The following is a 16,862-nucleotide window of genomic DNA, read 5'->3' on the forward strand; positions in this document are numbered from 1 at the left end:
CCCACCCGCAACCCATCCGCTATTAATCAGAATGTTCATTTTTATAACTCGGCCCGCCCGATCCGCGGATTAATCGCGGTGGCCATGGATATAACCGCGATCCGCGCATCACTAATACACACATGCCTTATTTTTTTCCCCACCCGCATTCAGCGAAGAAGAATATCAGGGTCAGAGCCAATCAGAGGCAGAGTAGGGGCGGGTCTTCGCAGAATAGATGAGAGCAGCCTATCTGGGTACTTTACCCTTGCGTCAGTGCCCCCGCCCCTTTTTGCGTCTAATTTGACTGGCGGTAAATGCAAATTCCGAGGTCTTTGCCAATTTAATAGCATAAAATAAGAATACCGTATTGCTTTTTACCTATTAGGAGCTTAAATCCTATGGCCAATCAGGCAAACAATTATGTTATGTCGTTGCCGATCAACGATCAGCGTCATTATATAGAAAAAATTAAAGAAACAGCGAGCTAGCTGTTAGCTAACTTAACCCTTTTGTTTCAGGCTAACATTAAATTGGGATTTCCTTGGCTTTTCAGTATGTTCTATGTACTGCCCTTTCAATGCAGCATCAACATTCACTACTTTGCCTTTTAACATAACTGTTGACTTTAACATCATTAACTAATCTGTGATGAAGTGTTTGGCACAGACGTACACTCATTCACTTCCATTGCTGTATGTTCATATATTTCTAGTTGGCGAGCTAGATTTGTTCCTACTTATAAATAACAAGAATAAATCAGATTTTATAAGCTAGACAGCAAGCTATCAAATTCATTAACGGTAGCAAATCACAGTAGTTAGCCTGTACTGGCTCACATTTGGATTGCCTGACTAATAGTTAGCTATGTTACACTACATCAATTCCGTGCGACTTCTTTGATGATCAGTGAAATTAACCGATTCGTGTAACAAAACAAACAAACGAATGATAACGTTAATTCACTGAATGCATAATATAGTTTAACCCAGTTTACTGTAAATTAGCCAACCATGGGGACCATTCGCTCTTAACCAGCTAGCTAACATTTGTTAGCCAGCTTATTTAACTTTGATGCGTTAGATCTAATGGCCGGGGCCCACAGTTTACCATTTTCATCCTCTGTGCGGATGGCCTGAAGCCGCAGATCTCTTCTTTTACTGTCCTTCACTCTTTGGGGAAGTAAAGAAAATCTTAAACTGTTTTTTTTTTATTATTGTTTGATGTGCAAAATACGACGCAGCAGCTTTTAGGCATGGTGCCACTAGTTTTTTTCCAATTTGGCACCGGCTAGTGTTGTCATTCGCGAACAATTAATTCAAAAGAACGTATCTTTTGGGTGAACGAACTGAACTGAATCACTTTTTGAAATGATCTGTTCATTTCTCAGTCAGTTCAGTTGAGCGCGATCGTGATTCGTTCGCAGGGATACACTGAACGGTGCATGTTCAGTGATTCATTCACAGAACGTACACAGTGAACGTGAGCCCTAAGTGATAGACAGTCGCTGAGTCACTCAAGCCCGCCCCACTCGCTCTCCCACATGTCTTGAAGTCTCGAAGTAGGAAGTAGTACCAAATATTTAATTTGATAATTAGGTGTCGCGAAAATATACGTGCTGTACATAATAGGTTAGGACTTTGTTATAGCAGCTTTCAGTTTGCAAACGGTATCTTTATCCAACTAAATGCTTGGCTCACTGGTTTATCCTTCACGAACGATCGTTCTCAGTTCACTAGCTGAACTGAACGTTCGGTCGTGTTTCAGTTCAGTGAATGGGACTACGCAGTCGGAGGTCCGGTCAGGCACTGAACGATTCAGTGAACAAATCTTTTGAACAAATCTTTTGATTGAATCTTTTTAATGAACTGATTCTAATGATTCAGTACACTGGAAAGAACTGCTTTGCCCAGCACTAGTACTTGCACTTTTACAGCGCTCGTTTTCACCCAAAAGGAGGCGTGGTCATTTGGACGACAGGGAAGTGACGTATGACTACTCTCATCCATCGGGTGGGAAAAAAAATAACTTCACACACATACACACACAGAGACAGACCTGCTAAATGTCAGGCACACCAGTGCGACCAATGAAAATGATTAGTAGCACTTGACAGATTTTTGGTCGCATTTGGTCACACTCTGGAGCCTTGGAAGGGTTCATTTGTATGTCCCTTTTGAATACTGAAAAAATCTTGTAGATTGTATCCAGGTTATTTGGTTAATTAGGAGTAATATTTTCTGTTTATGTGAAGGCTAGAGACTAAGGAGATTAATTCTGCTGTTGGAGACTCCCAAGTCTTATGACACTTTGCTTCAGACAAGCAATTGAAAGTGGGAGGAGCAGAAGGAACTAAGGAAGGATATGTAAAGATGATCATGATATCATAAACCGATACTTAATTTAAACAGAAATATAATAAAAAATAAAATAATTAAATTCAATGTTGGTGCAGACAACCATTAGCCTATTTTTATGCCTCTGCGACGGCATAGCCGTGGCCGGAGGCATTATATTTTCGGGTTGTCCGTCCGTCCGTCCATCCGTCCCGTCCTGATTCTCGTGAACGCGATATCTCAGGAACGCCTTGAGGGAATTTCTTCAAATGTGGCACAAATGTCCACTTGGACTCAAGGATGAACTGATTAGATTTTGGTGGTTTCTTATCATATGTTAAAGAGGACTTGATGAAGACAAGGGCTGAATATCTGACTGCTGCGTAGAATAGCTGTGTTGAAACTTAAAAGTGTATCATCTAATAGACTGGACTGGCAGTTTAGCTGTGAACATTCTTGCATCTGCGTACGTTTTTGTGGAAGGAGTTAATACTTGATTTAGACACAGCAAATGTCCCTGCCATGTTGGACATGTGAATCCAGCTCTTCTGTTATTTTTAAATCCCCAGATGCCCATTATGTAAATGCCATGGCATACGATAAAGATGACACTATTAACCGGTTGACCACTGCAAACTGCAAGTGTTGTGTAAAGGTAAGGATTCTGTTCCTGTCTGACCTGTGCTCTTAACATGGACATTTCTCACATTGAAATAACACTGTTGGACTGCTGAGGTCATGTTCTTTGGTTATTTCTCAAAATGTGCTTTCCTATAAAGAAGTGAAAAAAGCTGTTAAATTACTTGAAATTACTGCTGAAATGGTTAAAGGTACAACTGGAGCCTGGCTAAAAATTTGGGAAAACTGTAAAAGCAGCATATTGATTATATTTTCCTTCCCCGATAGAAAATTAATGTTACTCTTTTTTAATGTTACTTTTGCCTGCTGCCTGTGGTCTAAGGCAAGAAACTATTTCTCTAACTCTTATGGTTTGTTGTCTGCTGAATAATTAACTGTAACAAGTCCGAAACTAACAGTAACGAGGCCACAGAGTTCTTGTATTCCTGAAGTCTCTGTCCATGACTCAGTTGAAGTAGCTAGCTTGCTATGTTGGTTGCTGGATAGTCTGAGATCAATTTAGCCTAGCACCTGAGGTCAACCTGTTTGTAACTGGTAACAAGATGTAGTGCTCACTAAAATGTGCACTTTCATTGCTTGGGATAGTGTAATTATAATGGTACATATTGGAGTGTCCTGTAACTGGTGTTTTTACAGGGTTTTTCAGGTAACAAATGCATCCGTTGCACTGTATATGTCCTCACATACTAACAAAAATGTGTTGATACAGTATGTTCACCCTATAGTTCTGCTCTGAAATCAATTTTGCATTGCTGAATATCTGCTCACTCACTAAGGACTGCCCGAAATGGAGCATTTCTCATTTGGAAGGGCAGTATTATATATTTTTTCTTTCTTTTTTCTTCTTTTTTTTTTTTTTTTTTTTAGAAAAGTGAAGAAATGAAAACTAAGGGAAATGATTTGTTTCGGAGAAAAAAATTCAACGCTGCTGTAAAATACTACACCAAAGCAATCCAATACCAGTGAGTTATATATCATTCTGGAATCTGTAAAAGAGCTCAGTTTATTCCTCCATACTTTTTTAAAGTAGAAAAATAAATGCAGGTATGTCTTTGTTGTAAAACCTGTTATTTAATATAGTAAATGAATTAGTGGTTCTGTTCCCCAAGTGCACGTCAACAGAAAAACCAACAACTGAGGGAGAATGTTAATACTTATACCCTGTCCCTTGAAGTAAACAGTGGACCAAATGGTCAAATGATCAGGGGAGAGGGTTAGACCTGGGGTTAAAGAAACAAGTTGTAGAGGAAATTGCTCTGAGATAGAGTGTTGAGGATGTCACATTGCACACATACTGCATTTCTAAAGGGTGAGAATTTCACTGGATTAGGAGGTAGATAAGGTTACCATATTGGTCCAGCCGGGGTAGAGGTACTGATCAAAGAAGGGAATTTGACTGAATTAGGAGGGGGTTAAAATGTTTTCCAATATTTTACTGCACCATGTGATATTCTATTAAATTGAATCATTACATTTACAGTCTTCCATTAGAAGAAATAGCAAGTTTGGTTTAGTCTGAAGTTGTATTCAATTTTATATTTGGCTTTACATGAGCACTTTACATGTTGTTCTTTCCCCCTCCCCCCAGCCCAGACAACCACTTTCTCTATGGAAATAGAGCTCTTTGCTTCATTAACAGTGAAAAATACCAGTAAGTACTTAAAAAAAAAAAAAAAAGAAAGAAATCTAAATTATTGAAATTGCCTCACGTAAGCATCTGTATATTTTGTTCTCTGATGATTAACATTCTTTATATCTGTGTGGATTAATTTAACAGACTGTCCTTTCTTTAGTGGGAAATTACAAAGATGGTTTATATCAGTGTATATCTTTATGTTTAGTGCCTTTTCGTATTTTCCGGGCAGCCCAACACATAGTCCGGGCACGTTGCCAGATACGTAACCTCCCATTTTTAATTAGTTCCCTTAGAGAAAGATTCATTTTTGTTCCTCATCTCTTTGCAAAAACTTCTTTGTCTGTCAAGAAGGTATGAAACTTGCTGAGTAAAATGCCGATTTTCAGAGAACTACACAGAACCACAGATGCTGTATTTCACTCCATGATATCATGTATTAAAGCTTCTCAACCTTGATTGAATTATTCTTCAACAATCTGTGAGTCCTGGATATTTGGTGGTATGAATGAGATCTGAAAGAAGATTTCTCTCTTTACTTTTTTAGGAAAGCCATCGGTGATGGAAAACGTGCCACAATAATAAAACCGGACTGGGCAAAGGTAAACATCTTCACCTGTGTGTGCTCAGCAAATACTGCTGGCTGGAAGGGGGGTTTGGTGTTCAGCATTGCCTTTGTGACTGCGCTCCTGTCCTCCAGGGTCACTATCACTTCTGCGATGCCCTCTTTGCTCTGGGCGAGCACAGGCCGGCCCTGGAGGCCAACGAGAGAGCCCAGGGGCTGTGCTGCGGTGACTCGGAAGGCATCCGGGTCCTGCAGCAGCAGAGGGACCGGTTCCTGAAGGACATTGAAGAGAGCAGAGGTATGCAGTGCCCTGCCCTACCCCTCGGTGGAACGCCTGCATCGGGCTTTTGATGAGATCACAAACTGGCGACACCAGCAGTCTGTCTGCATACCAAATGGCGGACAGAGATGAGCTGTCGTCATATGATGTCCTTATGATTATAAAGGGAGGAGTAGGTGTTGCCACATCTAGTTACAAACTGCCAGTATTTTTTTTCTAAGTCCTGTATTCAAACCCATGTATGGATCCTCCTGTGTGGCTGGCTGTGACACTTCTGTATTTTTATTCCGTCTCTGTCGCAACAATCTCTGCTTTCCCCCGTCTGAATAAAGTGTAAGAATACGAAAGTATGGTGGACATAAATGCATTCTTTCACAGGGGCTGAAGTATCTAATCTGCCTGATTTATTTTTCCCTTCTGGCCATAGCCCCTTTTCCACCGTAGGGCCGAACGGTTCTGAGCACTGAGAGGAACGGTTCCAATGGTGTTTCCACCTGGAAACGGTTTGGCGCGGAACGCTCACAAACTGTGCCCAGCACGATATTTTTGGCACGGTTAGACAACCGTGCTCAGTGCAGAAGAACCGTTTGAGTGGGATTAATGGCGTAGGTATTCACTGATTGGTTTCAGTTTTGTGACTCCGCATACGGTCTCTTCACATCCGCTTCCGTAAGCTAGGTCGGTACAGAAGCTAATATAAATAAAAATGCCACTCAATAGTCGTATTCCGTCATAGCAACAAGATAAACCCGACAATAGCCCTAAGATATTCCAATACAGCAGTGAAAATGCTGCTCACTGAATAACGAAATAAACGAGACAAAGTTTAAAAAAATGATAGCATGTCATTCTACAGTCAATATCTGGGACTGAATATTGAATAAATACATAACCTTACCATTGGTTTTACGTGTAGAGATGTCCCTTTTGTGACTGAGTGGTCATATATTGTCTTGGACAATCCGTTTGTGAAATATACGCACATTTGTGATGCCTGGGTACCTTCCAAAATATCTGTGCGTAATACCACACGTGTTGTTTACAGCATTGTCGCCCTTTTTAGTACAGTCTGGCTTGTTTGACAATTCATTTATTCAGTAGGTGAGAGTATAAGCTTTCTAACGATTATAACATGTCTAATTTTGGAATAGCGTTTTATAGGTCAGCATAACAGCGAAAATTTTCTTATCGCATTCATTTACGCATTCACTCTGTGGTAGCAGTAAAAGACACTGCACCTAACGAAATGTTAACGATTTTTCGTAATTTCTTGGAAAATACTATTATTATTGAGGACTTCTGGGCATAGCTAAGCCGCATGTTTTCTGATAGACCTATCTGACAACGTTTTCTGGAGCAAAACAGAAGCGGATTGAACTGTATCGTTGGTTTACTGTCTCTGTCTCCATCTACTGAACACAAATAAAATTTCATCATTGCTATGTAAGTATTACTGCTCAAAATATTTCGGTTATACACGTTATTTTTGCAATTGAGTGTCTTTAAATAGGTTAGTGGTATTATATAATGTGGATATTTCACACTGTAATGTAAGCGTTAGTTAGTAGTGTAATAGTTTTTGTGATGCATGCAACAGTGATGGTCAGTAGAGGATACGCTAAAAAGAAAAACCAAAAACAGACCAAAATACACAGAATCCTCGTCCATATCGTCAGTCAACGAAACATAACACAACAAAAACAAAACAGAATGGGGAGCGACGGCAACAACTGGCGCATATTTATTACATACACAACGGGACGCTGCCGCTGATCCACCTCATCGCTGATCCAACTAGTGACGACAGCATCACTTGCTGTCGTCACTAGTTTTTCTTAGATACTTCCTTGTCCTGGTTTTAGCAGCCCGACAGATGGAAACAGAAACGGTAACCGTTCCCACGAGTCCTGAGCAGCGTGGAACGGCACAGAGCGGCCCTGGTAACCGTTCGGCCCTACAGTGGAAAAGCGCTTCATGGTGCAGTTTTGTGGTTTAAAAAAAGGTTTTTGCTTTTTCACAAGTTTGGTCTCATCAAGTGTTTTTCATAGGTGCTGCAAGGCGGAAAAAAAGTGGTGCAAAGAAAGACTTGAGTAAAAGGTATGGATACTCTGCTCTTATAACATGGGTCTGTTTAAATAAAGAAATAGTGTTTATTTCTGAAAGTAAGGTAAGATTCTACAGAAGAATATGTCATTGACACATCAATGTTTTCTTTAGGGTGGATTCTGTTCCCAGAACGGGTGCGGAGAGTCCACTCACTACAGACCCCACTAGCAGGACAGTGCATTCTAGGGACAGCTCTGCCCCAGAAAGGAAGGTAAGATGGGACTTCATGAATATGTGTTGTGTATGTACGTGTTCATATTTCCTTCTACCGCACCACTGCAATTGTTTTCATGTAGAAATATTATCTGATGCTAAGTACGCCCATTCAAATGTTTCCCTTCCCCCCAATCAGGAACCAGAAGATAGGAGTGGCTCTGGAAGTTGTCCAGGTGAGGTTTGTTTTTCATGTTTGTCCTTTGCGGTTAAATGTATAATTGAAACTGAAACTGTAGAACTGGAACACTTCAGCTAAAGCAGGGGAACGGTGAGTTTTCATGTTCCAGACTGATCCAATGTGCTTGTTGGAGAACAAGATTTATTTAAAGCTAATGATTGACAATATAAATACACAGAAGATAAGTGTGTGGCTGCTGACAATAAAATCAACCCAGCTTCTGTGAACGGCTTTGTACAAAAGCTGTGTAGCTAAAAAATGTTTTTTGTTCTTGAGACCATTACAGGTCATTGTTATTATCAAATATCTATTGCTTCATAATGAACATTATAATTCCTACTAGAGTTTTTAAATAAAATTGCAGGTGGATGCTTTGCTCTTGAGTGGTGTTCAGTATTATGGTGTGCGCGAGTGTGATTTTCCAGGATTGTTACTGGCAGAACTTGTTCTCAAGCTGTCTATATGTCATCACACTGCTTTTCAACCTTGCAAAAGGATCCCAGACTATTTGACTAGTAGGTAGGGTGTGGCTATGCACGTGATTTGACAATGAATCACATGTCAGGTGTATTTACATGCTGCAAAGCAGAGGTGCTTTCTAAAGCCTCAAAGAGTACTCTTTGGAAATCTTGACATCACACGCTGTACGTAACCAGACGCTCTTTCTGTGTTTATTCTAAAGCTGACATTTATTGTCTATCACACAGTCTCAGTTGAAGGAGGAATACAGACAGAGGGAAATTCTGAAGAGGTCAAAGAAATAAACAGGTAACTTGTTTTCTTATTATGCATATCCTTCTAGACCTTAGGTTTTCTGATTGTTTTTGTTTTTTTTTTGTTGCCTGATTTAAAACCTCACCCAGGAAGTTACCAAGGTGGAATGGAACGTCATTACACTAGCAGTTCCTCAGCTGTACACACCCCCTGAGTATCTTTACACAAGAGAAGAAAAAGAAACTTACCGTGTCTATGAAAAAGGGAGCTTGTGTATTCTTTACATTAATGTTACATGGACCTTGAAGTTGGGCAGTGTTTCCTGACATTGATTTTCTGTGATCTTCAAACTTGCCGTGCTCTGGAGTAATTGGAGTAATATATATAATAATGTTTGTTTTCATTTTGTAATGGCTTCTACTTAGCAAACAAATTATGGTAGAGAGGAATACTGGCTTACATACTTTTTAGCTGCAAGTTAAATAGGTGACTCATGATATGCTGTATTAGTTTTCTTTGGAAAGTTTAAAAAAAGTTAGCATGAAATCAGAGAATGTCCAGTGTCTAGCCAGTTGTTTGCAAATGTGTACTTCTTAATCTTTTGAGACGGCTATATTTGTTTTTCTCCTGTGGTGTTTTTCATTTATGGATATTTTTAAAATTAAAACATAGGCGATTTCATTTTTGTTCCAGAGAAATTATTAACTCTTCGCAATTTTGAAAAACTAAATCAAAGAGGATAGTTTATATTTTGTGGTTTGACGTCAGGAAGGAAGAGTAAGTAACAAGCGGAATCTAAGAAGAGGAAGAGAAAACGGTAAAGGGCTTGTGATTTGATTCCAGGCTTGTGATTTGATTTCATCTCCTTTGTGTGAGTTGTCCATTTTAAATGATGATGAGCAAACTGAGGCACTGTGTGTGTGTGTGTGTGTGTGTGTGTGTTTTGAGTGTCTGTAAATAATTGCAGAAACAGTAACTGGTGCAGCAAGCTTGGTGGTTATTTATATGTATTGCTGATAACATCAGTATAGAGCTTTTCATTTCGATTTTATTCAGTTTTCAACCTGCCTCCAGATATTTACTAATAGAAAACATGCATGCTGTGGCAGTAACCACCAACCAGTCTGAGTCAGTACTTACTGAAGTGTTCTACTGTTCCAGTAAACTGCATATACTTCGGCACTGCATTACGTGTAGGGTCATTCTGCGTGAATCAAAACAGCTTGGTTTTGTGGGAATCTTGTTCAGTTTTGATACTAGATAAGATTTTTTTTGTTTGTTTCAACAAGTGTTTTGCAGAATGTTTGGACCAGTATTAATACTGTAACAATTGGTTGTATTTAAAAATAGAATGTGCAAAATAATTCTGTTAAGGAAGTGTTCTCCAAGGCCTTCCCTTTAGACCTGCATTTTATTATACAAGAGTATTGAAACCCGAACAGAGAGGTTTTAAGGGCTTGTTTTTGCACTTGTAGTGAAATGCCGGTGAAGAAGACCCGCAAAACGGAGGCGAGCACGCCTGAAAAATCTAGGCCGACGGCTAAGCATCCACCGCCGCCAAAGGTTGGGCTTTTTTGTTGACTTTTTAAAAATGTATCGTAGTGCAAAACCTGTCTGCTTGAAACAAATCAAATAACTTATTAAAAAGTAGGGAATAATCTGGAAAGTATTCACTTCATTTGCTGTTTATGTTGCACTTTTTTCTCAAAACTACTGGAAAAAATGTCCTTATTTGTTAAGTGTATCACTTAATTGATCACTGTTATGCTTAGAGAGCTTTTAAGTACATATACGGACTAATTACAGTAAATGTTTCCCTTTCTCCCCAGAAAACAAAACAAAAACTACAGCATCAGTTTCATTTCTGTGTTACTCAGGAGGAAGGAAATGTTTTCCTTCCTCACTAGTTTGCAGTCATTCAGACACTATTATTACTATTTTTCTTCATTTCAGTATGCTTTGTTAGCAAATACTTACAGAAAAATTGTATTTTATGGAACATGATGGTTTATTTATGGTAAAATAATGTTTTCTCCTTGTATTTACTGTATGTTGGCTTATTTTACTTCTATTTATTCATTAGAATAATAACAACAGTTCTGAAAAACTACAAAATGTTCTTTCCCCTAATTAAGTTTCCAAAAAACTCATTGCATATTTTGCACAGGTATATCTTTTAAGCCAGCAAATTTGGAATGTGAACCCAGAAATTGGATAGATTGACACTTGCCAGAAAAAAAACTAAATGATTTTCAGAATGAAAACCAAGCCTCAGAATAAAAATTAAATGAGAATGAAAGGTTTTGTTGGAATGCATTAACCTTCATTTAATTGACTGTATTATTATTTTTAATATTGGTTTATGGCATTTCAGATGGTGGTCAGCACAGATGGTGGTGATCTGAAGACCAAGCTGAAATGTGCTGTAGAGGATGCCCATACCGCCCTGTATGACCAGCGCTGTCGCAATGCTGAACAGGCCTTCTCTCAAGCGCTTTGCCTGCTTGATTCCACTACGCCAAAGGTACATTTTCCTCTTTCTGCTTGCGTAACTGTTATGAATGAATTTAGCCCACATTTACTCAACCTCTGCTACTGTGGTACCAGTAAATCAGGGGTGAAATTGGAGAGCAGAGAACCAGTGGTAATTGAGTGCCCTATAATTGTTGCCAGAATAACTCCGCCCCCCCCCCCCCCCCCCCGCCCCCCCAAAAAAAACTGGATAGAAAATATAATGGCTTTATGAAAAACTCAAGAAAGCAGGAAGAACTGTAGTTGTTCTAACGTACAATATGGTATTTGTGGAGGAAAATCACCTCTTAGGTTTGGGGGTGAATCGGCAATGTAAGAAGATAGACTAGAAACTATAATTTCTTTTAATAAACTTTTATTGTACGTAGGCCTATGGGAGGTTTCCAGTATCATAAAGACACACAGAGAGCTCTCCGAATTACATTCTACATCCTTTTTGTACGATCAAATCTCCTCCTACCATGACGTATTTTCCCTCTAAAACAACCAATCCCAGCCTAGGTTACACTTATGTTTCATCAGCTAGTTTAACAATAACTAGTATATAATTTCTAATTTCACTAAATGACAGATATTCTACCACATACTTTCAAAGGTATGTGTGCGCATGACTTGAATAACAAGTATTTGCTCTCACGATTAACAATTGATTAATCTTCCGGTTTCAAAGTACATGCACTTTAAATGCATTTAATACATACTGTGATCCAAATAAAATATTTAACTCATATATAAACATACCAACAGAATATGTCTATATGATTACTGTTGCTGTCATTAATTTGATTTTCATTTATTCTTTTTGATAGAATATAATCTATACAGTAACTAGATATAACAAAACAGTTATTTCTGTGTCGGTGTGTCCTTTCTCTTCTTTTGCAACTCAAAGGTCTTCTGCATGAGACTGGTCCCCAACATAAGTTATTTACAGAATTCCAATAAGTAAATGTTTATAATTTTTTCTCCTGCATGTGGGGTCCAAACATTCTCTAGATCGTATGCATCAGTGCACAAAGTGGCCACAGTCTTTCCTTATTTACAAATTCTTAGACACAACGCAGAACACCTGCTATTCTTCATCAACCTTCACATAATCACATACATTTAACTATATTCTTGATCAATACAATCTTTAATAAGAAGAAATTTAAAAGGATATATGAACATTAAAAGCATATAGGAGAAGTATACTTCCACATATTGATACTAACTTATGCTGGTGACATGGAACTTATTTTCTGTTCAATTGTATATCCTTCATATTGGGTGCTTAAGAGATCTAAAGAATAGTTAAGCTTGTTAAATGTATGCATCTCCTCCAACTTAATTGTATTGAATTTTCTGCCAGCATCATAGACAATCATAGACATCTTCTCTATGTGATTTTTGGCTGGACCGCAACAGCGGGGCCATCCCTACAAACGCAAATGTCTGTGACTGACTGACTGACTGACTGACTGACTGAGTGATGAAGTTACACCATTGGTCGGCCGGATCACGTATGTTAGGTCCAGCCATATACTAGGTTTTAACCTGGTCTTGTTATCATGCTGACGTGCTTTTCTCATTGATCTGTTCTTTCAACACTCCTGTATAACACTCGATGACAAGTTTCTGCACAGAAACATGGCTGCTGTAGGCTGTTGAATTTGATCTGTTTTGTTGGCATGTTACATGTTGCACTTAAGATCTCTGGCATACTGGCATGTAGCTTTCAGTTTTTTAATAAAGAACACGCGCACGGACACACACAGCAAGAGAGATTACAGAATTAGTACCACTTCACTGCGAGCAAGTTTGACTACTTTTTTGTTCATTTCTTTTCTTTTCTAGTAAGGATAGTTTGAGTTCTAAGCGTTAAGTAGACTCGTCGAAATGAAGAGTGAAACTAAGATATGCAGTTAATACTTGCTTTTTTTAGGATTTGCGTCTTCTGTTGACTATACACACATTTCTCGCAATTTCCCTTTTCTTTTCTTTTTCTTTTTTGGACTACGTAAAACGCGGTTCCTAGTTTAACCAACCCGCTGTGGCGTAGCTAAAGCGTCAGGTGCAGACCGACATGAGTTTACCGAATTTACTGTAGAACGAGCAAAAATCGAGAAACCGGAGGTAGTATTCTACACTATTTTGTTATTACATAATTAAAATAATAAGCTTTGCGGAATGGATCTGAAACGGCAAGCTAACTTCACTTCGAACAAGCCACAATAACGACTAGCTCGTTTTTTTGAAACAACTTGCAGATTGGTTGATGACGTTAAACATCGTTACAAAACATGGAAGAACTTCCCATGTTTTTATTCCAACATTAGCTGACTTTATAACTTTTGACTTGTAAGTACTTGTCATTCATTCAATTTGTTACTTTGCTGAAAAGATTTTATTGCTATTTCTTAGGAGCTGGGCATCTCTGAACTTGATGTTGTTGTTCTGAAATATGGACATGCCATTGCTCTTTTGGAAACCGGGCAACCTGAGGTAAATTCACTTTAGTATTTGGAGTAGAGCTTGAAAAACTTGTAATTTTGAAGGAGCATGATAATTCATATCTTTAAACTGTGCAATATGTGGAACAAGGTTGTGTAAAAGTATTTGAGTGTCTGAAACTGAAGACCCGTTTCTGAATTCATCATTGTACTGTATTCCTGCCCAGGAACTGATTCAGGCTAAGGAGGAATTTGACAAGATTCAGGAAATAGCTGACAGGAGCTTTCAGTGTTTGGTTTTCTTTGGAATTGGCAAGGTGTGCCTAAAGGAGAACAGGTATGGCCATCCTGGTTTTTAGAAGACAAAATTATGAACTGACACTAAATGGATTTCACGGCATGGTTCTTATTGCTTTAATTTCTGCTTCACCAGGTTTTCAGAAGCCCTCGAAGAGTTCGCTAATTCTCTTAAGATGATTAACCTTCAAATCACACCAGGGAAATTGACATGGCCCACAACAACAGTTATTGTTGAAGAAACTCGGACTGAATATTTTAAGGTATAAACTACAAATTAATGACATGGAACTTTGATTCTATTATAAACTGCATTTTTTGCATTCCACTGTACATTGTACTTACAGTAAAATAAGTGTCTTTCTCTGAGGTTGATTTAAAAATGCACTCCCCCATCCGCTCCTATGAAGATTGTTGTATCCTGAACCTGATTCTGGGGATGCTGGTTCATTTTTCTCATGGTTTTTTTTTTTTTTTTTTTTTTTTGCCCTCAAGGATCTTCTGGAGAAATTTGTAGAGATGTGCAAGTTTCCACCCAAGCCAGATGCAGTTTGCCACCATGAAAATTGCCAGGGACATTCAAAAACTCAAATCTACTTCACAGACCCAGATTTTAAGGTATCTGTGAATGATTCTTTGTTTTTTCTTGAATTGCGGAGAACCCATTCAAAATGTGTGAATACAAAATATTCAGTACTTTATAACAAAGTTAATGCATAGAGTTGTGCACAACTGTGTCATTTCACAAATGTATTATTCCACTTGTGTAAGATTTCTACTGTGTCCAATACTCTGAACTTATGACACTGTTATGGCTCAAAATCCAAATGCAAACCTTTTATTGGGGAAATTTTCTGGGCAGTATGAGTACCCCATACTCCCATCACTAAAGTGAATGGGTTCGCTGATGTGTTGTCACTGATCTTTTTCAGGGATTCATCAGAATGATTTGTTGTCAAAGATGTAATGTGGAGTTTCACATCAGCTGCTGGAAGAAAATGAAAGCAGCTGTGTTTAGTGATAAGAATGATAAGGTAGGTACTCTCCTGACCCACAACGCTGGAAGTGGAAATCATGTTTGGCAGAAAATATTTAAACTTATATTTGATGCTATTTTTGATGATATCTGATCCTAATGGATCTTCCTTTGTTTCTTTGTTAATGCTCAGGATTTTCTACAAGAAATGTGTTTTACTCCAGATTGCGGTGGTAAAATTTGCCATATAGTAATCTTTGGTTCAACTGGACTGATCAAGTGTGAGGTGAGGTTTACTTTTTATAATCACATATATGTTTGTCACACATCTTTAGGATTGAAAATAACTTCTCTCCCCTTTTTTGCCATCCAGTTTGAGTCTTCTATTAAAAAAAACACAGTAACTGCGAAGCCCAGAGTCAAACAGATATGTACAAGGTAAGAAATGTTTCCTCCGGCATTTTTGGTTGGACCACAACAGGGGGGCCAGCCCTACAAACGTGAATGTCTGTGACTGACTGACTGACTGAGTGATTAAGTCACACCGCGCATGTATGTGACGTCGGCCGGTTCGGTCCAGCCATATACTAGGTTTTAACCTGGTTTCGTTTTAGCTACCATTTAAACTGATTATGACGGGAGGAATAAACTAGTAGTTTAAATTGAATCGAGAAACGCAAGAAAGAAGCTCAACGTAAGTCGTTTGGTACTACCCCCATAAACAGCTTTTCTTTTTTTTGTGAGAAATAAACGGCAAGTTAGCCAGCAAACCGAATTTAACGACAAACATGTTATCGCTAACGTTAGCCTTTATCGAGATCACACATCGTTAGATTTCAGGTAAAAGGGTGGGTAATTTACAGACTTTTTGTCCCGCTAACGTTTATTTATCTGTTTTCCCCTTGTGACTGATTCATTTTCGTGGCTTGCTAACAAACTCTGCTCCGACTGCTACTGATGGGTGTGAAGCCAGGGTTAGATAAACTTAACGTTAGTATAGGTCCCAAAGTAACGTTTAATTTTTGCGAAATATTTCGAACTCGAATTTTGTGTTTTCTAAAGTGTCAATCTAACTAGTTGGCTAGGTGGTGTAGTTCGTTGTCTGACGCTATCGTTAAGAGGGCAAGAGGTCTAATTTACTGTTGAGATTAGCCCAGTTTAATTTAGCAGACATTAACCTAATAGTTACAAGCATCGCTGTTTGCTTTGTATTAGTCATGATTTAGCTGTGCACGTTAACCCGAAGTTAGTCCACAATATACGAGTTTACGAATTAAGTTGGCAAGAATTCCTCGATCTGCTTTACTCGAGTGTATAGATTGGACGGCTGATCTATTTATTTATGTAGACTATTTATTATATTGGAAGTATTTGCACTGAACTTTTTTTCTTACCTGGACCGCAACAGCGGGGCAAGCTCTACTAACGCGAGTGTCTGTGATGAAGTTACACCATTGGTCGGCCGGTCCAGCCATATAGCCTACTAGGTTTTGACCTGGTCTTGTTTCTTCTTCTACAGTGATGCCAACTAATTGCCTTCAACAAAATTTAGTTTCACAAATTCACGAAATATGGCGTGGATCGTGTTGATCCGATGAGTAAAGTGCACAAAGTTAGTTTCTTTTTTTTTTTTTTTTCTTTTCCCCTCCAACTTTAGTCTCAAGAAGTTGAAATCTAAGGAAGATCGAAAGATAAGAAGAAAACAACACAGGCAAATGAAATCTCAAACAAGGCAAGAGAAATCTGAATTGGTAGCCTTGGAAAAGAGTTCCACGTCAGGAGTAGAACTTCAAGAAAATGGTAGGAATGCTTTGAGTAATTCTTTTTTGGGAATGTGAAATTCTCTTGGGTGGCATATCCAGAAGAGACACTCATTCTTAGTGTGGCAGTATACATCTTGGTCTTGATCTGATTCTGTGTGAGTGGCACCTGGCTGGATGACCCATAGTGCTGCTTGGCTTTAGTGCGGACCAGGGAGA

At 38.7% G+C, this 16,862-nt stretch overlaps 1 protein-coding gene across 3 annotated transcripts in view; it reads left to right on the forward strand.

Moving 5' to 3' along the window:
- The window catches only part of ttc3 (tetratricopeptide repeat domain 3), a 34,907-nt gene that overhangs the window by 5,568 nt on the left and 12,477 nt on the right, over positions 1 to 16,862 (forward strand). For all 3 annotated transcript variants that reach the window (XM_035432067.1, XM_035432069.1, XM_035432068.1), the window contains exons 8-26: positions 2,885 to 2,970; positions 3,822 to 3,916; positions 4,543 to 4,605; positions 5,135 to 5,189; positions 5,288 to 5,450; positions 7,481 to 7,529; positions 7,650 to 7,749; positions 7,891 to 7,927; positions 8,640 to 8,700; positions 10,122 to 10,209; positions 11,021 to 11,170; positions 13,582 to 13,662; positions 13,838 to 13,947; positions 14,044 to 14,170; positions 14,403 to 14,525; positions 14,840 to 14,941; positions 15,077 to 15,169; positions 15,257 to 15,321; positions 16,541 to 16,683. In XM_035432067.1, the coding sequence (XP_035287958.1) occupies positions 2,885 to 2,970; positions 3,822 to 3,916; positions 4,543 to 4,605; positions 5,135 to 5,189; positions 5,288 to 5,450; positions 7,481 to 7,529; positions 7,650 to 7,749; positions 7,891 to 7,927; positions 8,640 to 8,700; positions 10,122 to 10,209; positions 11,021 to 11,170; positions 13,582 to 13,662; positions 13,838 to 13,947; positions 14,044 to 14,170; positions 14,403 to 14,525; positions 14,840 to 14,941; positions 15,077 to 15,169; positions 15,257 to 15,321; positions 16,541 to 16,683 (1,791 nt within the window). The remainder of the gene's footprint in view (positions 1 to 2,884; positions 2,971 to 3,821; positions 3,917 to 4,542; positions 4,606 to 5,134; positions 5,190 to 5,287; positions 5,451 to 7,480; positions 7,530 to 7,649; positions 7,750 to 7,890; positions 7,928 to 8,639; positions 8,701 to 10,121; positions 10,210 to 11,020; positions 11,171 to 13,581; positions 13,663 to 13,837; positions 13,948 to 14,043; positions 14,171 to 14,402; positions 14,526 to 14,839; positions 14,942 to 15,076; positions 15,170 to 15,256; positions 15,322 to 16,540; positions 16,684 to 16,862) is intronic.

Source organism: Anguilla anguilla, chromosome 9 (genome assembly GCF_013347855.1).
Source record: "Anguilla anguilla isolate fAngAng1 chromosome 9, fAngAng1.pri, whole genome shotgun sequence".
In the NCBI taxonomy this organism is placed as follows: domain Eukaryota; kingdom Metazoa; phylum Chordata; class Actinopteri; order Anguilliformes; family Anguillidae; genus Anguilla; species Anguilla anguilla.